The sequence below is a fragment of the Xiphias gladius genome, chromosome 22, assembly GCF_016859285.1.
Source record: "Xiphias gladius isolate SHS-SW01 ecotype Sanya breed wild chromosome 22, ASM1685928v1, whole genome shotgun sequence".
NCBI classification, from domain to species: Eukaryota; Metazoa; Chordata; class Actinopteri; order Istiophoriformes; family Xiphiidae; genus Xiphias; species Xiphias gladius.
The window spans coordinates 15418931-15431779 of record NC_053421.1 but is presented as its reverse complement, the minus strand read 5'-3'; the positions used below and the strand labels follow the sequence as shown (position 1 = coordinate 15431779).

Here is a 12849-nt window from a genome sequence, read left to right as displayed (position 1 = left end):
CAGAAATAATAAAAAAAAATAAAATAATAATAATAAGCAGTTTATTTTCATAAACTACTAAACTGGATATAGTCGTATGGAGACGTCTATGCCATAAACTATTGCATTCATGAGGACATGGTTGGAATTAGACCGTGCTTCTTGTCACATGATTGCATCTGCCCAATGACAATTTGGGGTTTTTATCAAAAGAAGCCACTGTCCCCTGTGATTGATCGAAAAACTCGGAGGGGTAACGCCTCATTCCGGGGGTAGGGGTTGCTTTATTTACACATTTTTTGCCCCCACCCCCCACCACCCCCGCCCCCGAAAATGTACCCAGACGCCGTGCATTCTTTTCGCTCGTCCACGCAGTTCTGTCGTGCGGGTACGCGCTTGAGAGCTGTGGTCCGCGTGTGTGTGTGTGTGTGTGTGAGAGAGAGAGAGAGAGAGAGAGAGAGAGTGAGAGAGAGAGTCAGACAGTGTCCTATGTGCATTTATTTTCTAGAGTGGCACTCCACCAAAGTCACGACGCCCGCAGTCGTTATCAGTGCCAAGGTGATACTCTCGAGGCTTTCTTGAAGGTTTGCTTTACTTGGAGTGGAAAGCTGCACCAGACATCCAACAACGTGTCCACCCCTCCCCCAACACACACACACACACACACACACGCACACACAAAACACACAAACACACACATAGGAGAGCGAGAGAGATTATTTTGATTTCGATTTTGCGTTCATCAGATCTTGACCCTTCATCTCTTGTTACCTACGCTGCGCAACTGCAGCATTTAGCATTTGAGCCTATACAGTGCATTATAATTTACTGGAAACACAATATTTGTGTCCATTAAGGAAGACAGTCGGGTTATTTAACGGGCATTTGTCATCATTTTACTGTCTACAGCTCCCTGCCCCACATGTCATTTAATTTATTTTATTTCATCCATAGGGATAATATTGACCTCAGCCATCATCCCTATACTTCAGCATTATTGGTTCCAGCATAGCGTAGAGTTAGACATGATTTGCCACTGTAGTGTGAAGCAGAGGAAGGGCTGTTTATTGCTCAGGCTCTAAACAAAGAGCCCTGGTAGCCTGTGTGTGATCAATCTTTCTCGCCAAAAGGTCTGACAGCTCCCTTCCCTAAGAACACATTTAAAGCATCTAACACTCCCTTAGATCATATATGGCCAGGAAGAGGACAACCACTCTCTAGGTAGGCTGTAGGAGAAGTTTTCAATTTAGAAATGTGGGGATTTCTTCCGAGGCACGAATGAGACGCACGGCCGTAGCGCACTGAGGTTTTCGCGCACTCGCTCGATAGTAAATCAGAAGTCCAGCAAAAGACGACACTTTGTCACCTTTTTTTTTTTTTTTTCGTTTGCAAAGAGGACGATCCTGGCACAGAAGAGGAAAGAAAAGAGAAATCCACTTGGTTAGTGGTATAGAAACGAACGGAGCAGCTTTTTTTTTTTTTTTTTTTTTTACATAGGATGAATTGTTTGCTGAGGTGAGTGGGTGTTGGCATTCAGCAGAAATCCCATTCAATCTCATACCTTTCTCTCTCTCTCTCTCTCTCTCAGAAACACTGTGGACAAAGTCTCGCTCTGGCCTCTGACATAATTCAGCTTTAACGCCAAATATTTGATGACTGCTGATATGATATAACTGCATATTCTTACCTTTTTTTGTGTGTGTACAGATTCGCTTTGAATGAAAGATCTTGTGAAGGAACAACACGTTGGTCTAGCCTGCAATAATGGGCTATAATATAATTTAAAAATAAATAATATCAGTTGTCCTATAATCTTGGGGGCCTGTAAATTAATTTAACAAATGCGTTCGAATTTAATCGAATTTCGTTGGTTTGTGGCCCAATGTCCAGCATGTCTGGTCTTCTCTGCTAATTATTATTCAAACTAACCACATTATTTGACTCGTTATTCTCATTAAAAAATTGCAGGTAGATTGTGGTTTATATGAAGGGCATTTACCTGAGCGAACACACACACACACACACACACACACACAGGTGTAACAGAACAATGATGCAAAGAGAACAAAGAGCCTAGTGGAAAATAAAGGATCCTCTAGGGTATTTGATTTACACGAAACCTAAACACTAAACGCCGAGACATATTTACATTTCTCATTGCAGCAAATTTTCTGATTTATATGTTCTCCTTGTCCAGAGCCGTACAAACACGGAGCCACATTTCGCGGCTTGTTTTCGTAGGAGTGCAGACAAGAGGACGGTGTCTGGGAGAGCCGTGAGCGGGGGCGGCACGTTTCCCGTCTGTTCAGAAACAACGAGAGACATCTGGGAGGCAAGCAGGCCAAATCTGCGACCACTGGCGAACTGTTTTTAATAAAATCAAAGAAATAAAAAGAAGGAGAGAAAGAAAGAAAAGAAAAGAAAACAATTACCATCCTACTCTGTACTGTGCTGTGGATTTATTTTCATTTATGGTTTAAGTGTGATGCAAATGTTGAACCAGACTAAAAAATAAAGAGTGGGTCAATCTTCAAACAGGCATCTGTTTTTGTTTTGTTTCGTTTTTCAGTGCGTAAAAGATTGTTCTTCTAATCAGGAATTGCAATGTCTATTATTTATGTGTAACACATACACCGAGATTATGTAATGTTTAGAAATTTTATTTTGGTGAAACGATTGAAAGTGTTTCCAAAAGTGCTTACTGCATGTTGTTTCCGTCACTAATGCTGCAGTATATCACATATCACATCATATTCTGCCTGTTGGGGGGGAAAAAAATACAAGGGTACATTTGTGCCGCGTAGTAGGAAACACATTTAGCGTTGAGCCGTGTCTGAGTGAGAGTGTGTGAGTGTGTCCTCGAAACAAAGCAGGATTTTCACATAACAGTTTTATTTACAGAGCCCCCGTGATTCATGGGAAGATTTGAGAGATACTTCAGGCGCGTTATAGGCCCGCAAATCAAACTGTTTTGCACGTCGACATTTGCAGAAACATCGCGATAAAACAAAACAAAACAAAAAAAACAACAACTCACTGATCTGGTAACTGGGCCATTTTTTGCCTCTCAGAAAAACGAAAAATGAAATTTTGGGGATGATAGCAAAGGAATAAATTATGTTCATGAATAAAACTCTTGATATCTATAGCAAATGGCCACGTCTAAACAATATCCTCTACTTCCAAATAATATACCACCTACCTCTCTCACCTAGAGCCCACTTTTATGAGACAACCAGCCTGTCTGTCAGTCTACTTCCTGTTTGGTTCAAGTGTCCTTGCTCAGTTGCTCTGTAAGTAAAGGCAAGAAACGTTTATGAATATAGTTTTAAGAAGGATTTGAAGCAAACTTTCAAATGGATGTGAAGTTGATGAAAAAAAATTACAATAATAATGCAGGAATTTGGGACTGTCTGTTCCCGATAGAGGAACAGCAAGCAAACTCCAAACTCAACGAGTGTATTCCCATGAAAATTGCATGAATCTGATGTGTTATTGGTGTAGGCTTATCTAATAACACACACACACGCATTTCACAGAAGTAACCTCATATCCACTTTGGGATATGTCCGAAACAACAGACTCGTGGCAGTGAGGATGAGTGAATCAAACAGCCTCTCGTGTGCTCCTGACTTAAGTCTCCTGAACTTCTATTCCAGAGTTCACTCGTGGCCTCCTCTGTCACCAGAGGTGTCACGAGGTTTGATGTATAGAGGTCACGAGAGGTCACCGCAAACAACATCCGAGCAACTCTCTGGCTTTCTGCAGCTTGGCTCCTCACATTGCTGCTTGCACGGACGATATCAACCCAAAGAATTCACAGGGGCCAAACTGGAATGCCCTCCACGCACAACACTGTTTTCTTATGCCTGAAAAACTTTACCGAAGGTTTTCTCAGTAAACCCCCTGTATGTTATCGCGTCCTTGAAAATGGGAATATCAATTATCCTTCATATCCTTACAGTTTTCCCCGCGAAGGAATGAGAGAGTTAATGAGCTGCATGTGGGTGACCTTTGGGGGTGTGGGAGGGAGAAAAGGGTGAGTTAGGGGGAGGGTGGGGGTGTGTGTGGGCAGTTGAGGGAAAGCAGAAAAGGAGGGCAGGTTTGAGGTATCTCCCACTTTTTAGGACCTCAAGTTCATCTCGGCTTGGGTCCAGTGAGGTCCAATCAAATTCCTGGAAAAAAAGGGAGGGTGTTGACCTGCATCTGAAAATGTATGTGTGCTGATAAGCATGATCATGTGTTCACCTCAATAGTGATCAGTGGAAACTTTTGAACCAAATTATCTGTACGTATGCATGTAAATAATCCAATAGTTGCATATCAATTGAGTATTTATATTAGTTTAATCTTAGATTTGATAGGTGGGAATGTATTGGAACATGCATCCAGTTGTATGCAGCCAATTGTGATCCACACAGGTGCAGATATTTTTTCTGAACTCTTCAAAACAACAAGGTGGAGTCATATCATAAACTATTTTCTGCTTTTCTCACAAAGGAGCATGACAAATGTAAGAACCCCCGGTCAAACAAATGTATAAGGATCTTTAGATAGCAGCTAAAGCCATAATTGAATGAGTATAGGACGAAACAGAACCCGTAGCAGGTTTAGATGTTCCGTGATTGGAAACGACACAATTGGTGCCGGTCACTAATACAGGGGGAGTGTTGTTTGTGTGCCGTGAACGCACCATGCAGTTTGAAACTTGTTCTTCAGATGAGCCGTTGCCTCCACCTGCTGGCGGTCGGAGCTCAGCAGCGCTCAGCGCCGCGCGGAGCTCGGACACCGTCGCTGGGACAGTGGTGTTTGTCCTAATCCAAGTTTTTTTTCCTTCTTTTTTTAGCAACTCTACTTTTTACCTTTATCGGTTTCTAGTAATAAAGTGATGCATGTTTTGGGTTTTATTTGAAAGCTATTTCAATGTGTGAAACACGTTGTTGTGTCATCTGCGTGTGTCCGTGTGTGTGTGTGCGTGTGTGTGTGTCCGTGTGTGTGTGTGTGTGTGTGTGTGTGTGTGTGTGTCTGCTGACTGTTGACCAGGAAGCTCTGCTGCGACCAACAAACGGATGTTTCTGCACCGACACAGTCTAATTGTTGGTAGACGGTTGTAAAGTAATTAGACGCTTTAAGACATAACCATCTGCAGTCCTGCCATACCCTCCACTCTTCTACTGTGTGTGCGTGTGTGTGTGTGTGTGTGTGTGTGTGTGTGTGTGTGTGTGTGTGTGTTTGTGTCTGTGTGTGTGTGTGTGTGTGTGTGTGTGTGTGTGTGTGTGTGTGTGTGTGTGTGTGTGTGTGTGTGTGTGTGTTTTAACCCTCTGCTTGAGGCCTGTCTTCCAGCAATATAACATGTTTGACTCTTTGCCCGAGTATCATTTGAAATGCTGCTTTACTGCTGTCGCTGAGCCTCTTCAAGCTTTGCCGTTTTCGCACCTTATAAACAGCTGAAACTGTGATCGTGGTTTATTGCAGAAGGGCATCTAGTCCAGTTTGTAGGGCGTTAAAACGCTGAGAGTGTCCTAAAAAGAACTGTAAATATCGATGCTGTGATTCATTAATAACGGAGTGCAAAATAATCTATAATTACTAAAATGCGTTTGGCTGTTTCTTTAATTTTCTCTCACTATTTAGAGACTTTGTATTAAAAATTGTTACGTTGCGGCGTTTTACTAGTTTGCAATCCACAGTGGTTCTGTCTTGTCTGAAAATAACGTTCTAACTCCTTTTAATCTAAGGATCCAGCGATTACTCACAATTGCGGCCATGTTTTTTCATCTTTATATTCCATATGTGGTTAAACAGGCAGCCTCGAATCTTTAAAAGAAAATACTGGCCATGTTTCAATCAAACAAATAATTCCCTCTCATTTCCACAATAATATTATGGTAATGTATAAATATTATTACTGGAAATGCGGCTTCATGCCAGTGCAGTACACAAAAGCATTTCTGAGAGAAAAAAAAAATCTGGACAGGCCTTGGGAAGTTTTTGTGGCTCATCTGGTTTGTTTGCGCCATAAAGCTCAATGGCTACAAACCAGAAGACGCAGTAAAAGTCTGTTTTTTTTTAAATATCATTTATCCTGCAATAAAAACTTTTTTTTTCAGTTTCGTTTATTCTTAATGAAACAAGTAAAAATTCTAATCTTGTCGCAATAATTTTGAAACTGTTTTAGGTTTAAGAGAGCACTAAATTAAATCAATTGTAGTACTATTTTACTATTTTTTAGTACATGTCAGAAATAGCCGTGTGTCTTCATATTAAGCAAAGCGAAAACAAATTAATAAGACATAATAATTTTCTCATTCGCTATACAAACTACTCTTTATTTTGGATGAAGTCAGGAACGACGAGGTATTTTACGTGTGCACAGTGTTTTCACAAATGGATCAAATCCTACCGGTTAAAAAAACATCTAAAGTTGCAAAAACAATCATTTAAACAATACAAGTAGGTAGCCGAGAGACATTCAGGTGGTCAAGGATAACTTCATGCAGATAACAAATGGCCTATAGCTAACTGTCTTAACTGTCTATGTGCGCCAAATACAACATTTAAACTCTGACCAGAGACTTTGTCCTCTCACAAACATGAAACGCTGGATATCATGGGGGGAAAAAACATCCAGCGTTGTTTCAACAACACAAACTTTACAACAATATGTGTAAGGACAGACACCCCCCCCACATACACCCCCCCCCTAATCCACCCTCAGTTCAAAACCAGTTAACTGTCTCTCCGCCGGTCTTTGTTTTCTTTCTTCATCTTCATCCTGCGGTTCTGAAACCAGATTTTCACCTGCCTCTCGGTCAAATTCAGGAGTCTCGCTACCTCGTATCTACGATCCCGGGGGAGGTACATGTTAAACAGAAACTCCTTTTCCAGTTCGAGGATTTGATGCTTTGTATATGGACAACGCTTTTTTCTGGTGGGCTTTGCGTGAAGCCAGTTGGATGATGGGTTATCTGGAAACAGGGGGTCAAAACCATGAGAGAAAAGAGTTAATGCTCCCAGAGTAGGATTCAAAAATAAGACTAGTCTAGAGTTTTGTTTTTTTGGGGGGGATGGGGAGTTTGGGGGGGGGGGGGGGGGTGCATGGCATTCTACTCCTGCCAAGATTATATATTTGTAAAGGAATCATTCTGGTTTATTTTCACTCTGCACTGAGCAATTAGAGGTCAGAGGATAGACAAATCCTCACCAAATTCCTTTGAAAATCTGGTGTAATTACACAGTGGAGTGTGTCAACCACTTTGAGGAATATGTATCTTATTTTTTACAGAAGATCATGGCATTGAGATACACGACCACTGTTTCTCTGTGAGCCTAAACAATAGTGGCAACAATATTGGCTGTACATTTTTTAAAGCCCATTTTTATACTAAACCAGGCCTGTGACATCCAAATTAGTCCATTAAGTGACCAGAATAAAAGTAAAACACTGCACCGCTTACTTGCTTCTATCTCCCTCTTTTCCTCTGCCGAGGGGCAGTCGTCAGTGGGTTTAGACGCGGATGTGGTTTCGCAGGGAATCTCCGCGAGGGACGCTCCGTTTTCAATGTCAGACAAAAGAGGTGTGTGCGTCTCCAAAGTTGTACATTCAGCACTCCCAATCAGAGGCTCGGGTTTTATCTCATAATGCATGGCAGTCGATGGTAATCCCGTCAAACACAGGGACGCGGAGACCGGGTCCAGCGCCCAGGAGCGCGTAAACATGCCATCGCTGTCCCCGCTCGTGTAGTGGTGATGTATATAGGTCGGAGTGACTGTGTTTGGAGGGTGGGCCGAGATGGGGCTCCAGGATCCACCAAAAATAGAAGATTTCGCCTGCAAAGGACAAGACTCCTGTCCGCCATATTCGGGGAGCATCGCCTGCTCCACCCCTGCAGCTGATGAGTACCTCGGTGCCATATCTTCCTGCTCGGGAAGAACACGCGAGTCAACATAATAACTCGTTCCCAGCGTCGACATTGCCAAGATGCAAAAGCAGAAAATAACGCGTCACAGTCCTGCGGTCTTTAGAGAAAACAGATTCATTGCATGATATAATGTGCTGCTTTCCTGCACCAGCTTAGAGCTCAATGCGTCCTGTAAGTTGAACCTTGCCCAAGACTGGATAGGGCGCCCCAAACACGTGACCGTGGGACAGAACAATAAATAATAAATCAGCCTGCTGCTCAACTAAATGGCCACCATTTTCCCCACCATATTTTAATAGCAAATCCCCGCGCCTTTATTGGGAAATATTTCGTTTTATAAGCAATAAACGTTACATTTTTTGGCAAGAGATCTCACGTTAATGTAATCGAACATAGGTGTGATGGAGGGCAGGGGTAATACTACTTCAAAGCCTCCATTTGTGAAATCCCCAAACAAACTCTTCCCTTTAAAATGTGTATATTCATAACCACCGCCCCCCCCAAAAAAAACCCCCAAAGGGGATTATTTATTCTCCAAAATAAAATAAAAAAGTTTAAAATAATTTAATGACTTCCCTCTATAAAACTCGTACTTTGGAAAGAAAATTATGGTTCTTGTTATTGGCAGGTATTTACAACATTTTCAAGACTTTTTTATATTAGATAAAACAAGCAAAGATGTGTTTAAAGGACCCCTGGATTTAACAGTATCTCAACATATTAAGGGAGAGTCTCCACACTGCTGTGTCTGCAGGGTTGTGGGTCCACTTTGAAGGCAATCTAAAACGGAAAGTGGGGAGAGGTTATTTGGGTGCTATATAACAGTCCCTTTTATCACGGGCAATTGGGTTGTTTTTCTTAAGGTTACAACCTGGCTGTCTAAGCTAAATATCACCAATAAAGCTCAGCCTTTGTGTCCTTTCTCTGGCGCAAGCAGACGCATCCGGAATTTCCTACGGCGAAGCAACTGGCGGACTGCAATGATCATAACCGAGGCCTTGTCTGTCCTTTCCTCCTCTCCTGGACATATTCGAGCCTTAATCCTTTCATTTCCCAGCCTGCGTCTTTCCTTCCTCCTGTTTAGATCACACACATGCCCTGGAAATCCTTTACAGAGACAGTCTTAAATTACTGACATGGTAGAAACTTTGTATCTCTGAAAATAAATCTGCCCATAACCACAGACACAGGCTGCATAACAGCATTGTGGTTTACACACAGCAATAAAACACGCTTTTGCACTTTTTGGAACAATTGATTTTGATAGAGGCGGGCGCCAAATTATGAAAAATCAGTCAGTAATTAATAGGGATTGGGTTTTCATGATGCGACGAGTTTTACTGAGGTAATCAAGGCAGTTTCGTGTTGTGGGAGAAACAATATAGCCCAACAACATGAAACTACCTAAACCACTCAACAGTCCGCTCTCCCCTTCAGGAAAATCTGCTGTAGCCTGTTTTTTAACGGGTTTTTTTTTTTTTTTAATTTTTGTTGTTGTTGTTGTTTTTAGTGTGTTTGAGGCGTGAAAATTATTGAGTTTCTCGTCTTAGGTTCGCCCTGAAACCTGTAAAGGCGCAAAAGACAATGGTCAAACAGATTCTATTAAAGACCTGGTTACAAATGGAAGCCAGGCAGGCTAATATTTCTTATCACAATTCTCAAACGGTTTTGCAACTTTTTGGACTGCTTTGGTCCAGATAGTCCAGGTGCGTCTTTACTTGAACATTAAAATGAATCATTTTACCTTTAAAAAAAAAGAAAAAAAATGGAATGAGTTTTTGTCTTTGGTCTTGAAAATGTGCCCACTTATTTATGGTTACACTATGGTTACAAATACACTTATTTGTGGTTTACATTTAAGTCTGATGTCAAGGACAAAAAGCGACGAAGTGGGCACGGCCTCCAGACATCTGTTAAAAGACCTGAACTATAAAGAACATCTCCCTCTACTACTGTAATAATATTTAGTGTGGACATAGCGGAGCCAGTCCAAAACACAAAGGCACCAGGCACCGTACCTGTGCCAGCTTTCAGATTGAGATAGCGCGCAGCTCCTAGTCTGTCTCTCCGAATGAAATAAGAAGTCTGCAGTTGCAGGGATGGTTTTATTAATTTGACCAGCAAAATGTGCAAATATTCATCAAACCTCTTGGGTTCTTCGGCTGTCACATAAAGGTCTACATGTAACTGTAACACATGTATCCCAAGGGTTAGTCCAGCATGCAAATTCCAATGGTTCACTCAGGTTGAATATACAGTGTACACATGTACAAGCCTGAAGCTCTGAAACATTGTGGTCACATTCTGAACATTTTAAACACAACGGATCAACGTTACAAATGTAGCCATTTATAAATACATATCCACGACAAATTAAAACAGACGTGAAAATAACATTTTCGAAAGAGCAACAATCAATAAGTTAGCAGTAGGGTCCTATTTTCCATGGACATTCTCACAGTTGGGAGTGGGGCTCTGCACAGGCGCCCTCGCCATGGATGGAGGAGGGCGCCAAAGACGCAGTCAGTCTCACGAGAAACTGAAGTTGCTGGAGAGCTCTCGGATCCTGTTCTCCCGGCTCATTTTTTTCAGTTTCATCCTCCTGTTTTGGAACCAGATTTTGACTTGCCTGTCAGTGAGGTGCACACTGCGGCTGATCTCCAGACGACGCTCTCTAGTCAAGTACATGTTGAAGAGAAACTCCTTCTCCAGCTCCAGAGTCTGGTGCTTGGTGTAGGGGCAGCGCTTCTTTCGGCCACTCTTAGCTGTGAGCCAATTAGCCGTGCTTTCCATTTTCCCATCTCCTACAATGAGAGTACGACATTACACATTAGAGGCGTTAGGCAACAGGTGTGACAATGCCATTATACCTGGTGGGATCATATGGTTTTTAAAAAAAGAAATTATAGACCAGTAAAATTCAAAATCGAAAGTGATTTGAATTTGACTTTGTCCAGCTGATGAAACAGTTGCCTCAAGACACTGGGTATAAAGCTATCAGATTCTACGATTTGACCTGGCACCTACTTACACAACCATAGATCGCAAAGACCCATGTAATGACTGGTTTTTGTGCTCTGTTAGATTTCGACTACCATTTTGCGCACAACCAGAAAGCTGTGCGGAGAGATGCAATTCGGCATTTCAACAGACACTGCTATTCGCTACCGTTAAGCAGCCTTGACCACAGCGGCCTGTGGTCAACTGCATCTTTATTAAGGCATAAAAGGCAGCCTGCACAGTCTACTGAAAACCTAGCGAGGCCCCTGTGCCTTTGATGAGGGGACAAAAAGAAATCAGACTGGATTGGCCTTGTTGTGGCTTTAAATGGAATAATTATGAAACCCTGGTCACATTTAAAAACACACGAGCAATTCCAGTGCTTTGCAGGTATCAAAACTTCGCACTGCTGCCTGTTAAAATAAATCAACGGGGCCCGTGCGAGGTGCTGCAATGTAGCAGAGCCACAAGAGCCTGTATGTAATTTAGAAAAGAAAAAAAAAAGTGCTACTAAAGCACAATAGCCTCGATCCTCGACTCTGATTGGTTAAATCATGATCAACTTCGCCTCTTGCCCGATAAACCGGTAAACACCCGATTAACACACACCTATGAGTGGCTGACTGTTGACCTAAATATTAATCCCGTGATAGAAAATCAGGACTCATACTCGTGCATTCTTTTGCGTATAGAAATCATTGGTCATTGGAACTGGACACCTGAAAATCGCATGTGCATGCCCTTTATCCCCCTTTTTTTTTTTTTTTTTTTGCGGACTCGTCACCTTTGACGGGCTTTTCGGGACACTCCGCACTGCACGTCTCAGCGGGCTCGGGGGAGGATGAGCTTTCCGAGGAGAGGCGGCTGTCCTCCTCTCTGGCCGGGGCGCAGGGCGCAGGGATAGGCGCCTCCTCGTGGCTCTCCCTGCGCTCGGGCTCCGCCGAGGCAGGCGGCGGCTGGGAGGACTGGCTGTCCAAGCGGACAGATCGCTGCAGGGTAAAGTGATTCATGTTTGGCTGGACATCATGGTAGAGCCTAGAGGACGTGTATGTCTGAGACAGGCGGAAGTAGCCGGGGACTGGCACGGTGCTGCCTGTAACCGGGCATGATGCAGTGGAGTAGGAAATGTCATCTACTGTCGCTCCTTTAGGACATTTGTCAGACTCGTAAAGGCAATATGCGCTCTCCTCTTTTATACTCGGCGAGAAGGAGCACTGAGCCATGTGCTGGCCGCTGGGCTGGTCCACCCGGCACGATCTCGACGTCTCCAGCCACGTTTCCATCCCTTGAACATACGGAGCAGTAGACGGGATCACGCTCTGGGTGCTTGGCTCGTTGCGCTTACCGATCCCCGGGAAGCAAGAGCCACCGGAGAGTCCATATGAATATTCCGACGCCGGTGGCAAATACACGCCGTTACTCTGGTAATATGAACCACTGTCGGTTCTCACGTTGATTAAGGAGTCCACGAAAAACGAATTTCCAGCCTGGTTGTTGGGGCATGTCATCTTTGTGGTATAATTTGACGGAGGATGAAGATAGCCCTTTCTGGCTGACATTTCTTGTGCAAAACATTGCTGAATAATTACTGATACTCACGCTTCTCACTGTAGCCTGCAGCCAATTAAAACACCAGGCGACTACAGACTCCTCCCAGTCCGACCAGGCAGCTCCACTGTGCCATATATTTTGTTTTAGGCTAAGTAAAGAGAAAAATGTGGGGGGAAAAAGTGGTGCATCGGAGGGGTTTGGGTAAAATCTTTTAAATCTCCTCTGAATCTGAGCCTCGATCACCAACTATGAGCCTGGAGCTGCCTATGTGAATTAACATCAACCCCTATTTGACAACTCAGTTGTTGAAAGCTGTCCCTTACAATTATGTACAATGCATAGCTTTATGGCCAGTTTTACAGCACTGTAAAAATGAAGGTGCCTCTGAGAAGCTAGG

The 12849-nt window shown here is 43.0% G+C and overlaps 2 protein-coding genes across 2 annotated transcripts; both read right to left on the bottom strand.

Annotated features, from left to right (window-relative positions):
• Nucleotides 1–6708: 6708 nt before the first annotated feature.
• On the bottom strand, nucleotides 6709–7953 carry hoxa9b (homeobox A9b). Its single transcript, XM_040118330.1, has 2 exons — nucleotides 7437–7953; nucleotides 6709–6947 (listed from the first exon to the last, which is right to left on the bottom strand). The coding sequence occupies exons 1-2, from the start codon at nucleotides 7951–7953 to the stop codon at nucleotides 6709–6711; spliced, it is 756 nt and encodes a 251-aa protein (XP_039974264.1).
• Nucleotides 7954–10430: 2477 nt separating this feature from the next.
• Nucleotides 10431–12460, bottom strand: hoxa10b (homeobox A10b). The gene is made up of 2 exons (XM_040118332.1): nucleotides 11686–12460; nucleotides 10431–10705 (listed from the first exon to the last, which is right to left on the bottom strand). Exons 1-2 carry the CDS (start codon nucleotides 12458–12460, stop codon nucleotides 10431–10433), a joined length of 1050 nt encoding a protein of 349 aa, XP_039974266.1.
• Between the last annotated feature and the right edge of the window lie 389 nt (nucleotides 12461–12849).

Bases quoted from the DNA above. Each gene is read 5' to 3' on its own strand.
- hoxa10b (XM_040118332.1), bottom strand. From the start codon at position 12,460: ATGTCAGCCAGAAAGGGCTATCTTCATCCTCCGTCAAATTATACCACA. The intron at 10,706-11,685 runs GTGACGAGTCCG...CTCTCATTGTAG, and splicing joins TCCCGAAAAGCCCGTCAAAG to GAGATGGGAAAATGGAAAGC.
- hoxa9b (XM_040118330.1), bottom strand. From the start codon at position 7,953: ATGTCGACGCTGGGAACGAGTTATTATGTTGACTCGCGTGTTCTTCCC. The intron at 6,948-7,436 runs GTAAGCGGTGCA...CCCTGTTTCCAG, and splicing joins AAAGAGGGAGATAGAAGCAA to ATAACCCATCATCCAACTGG.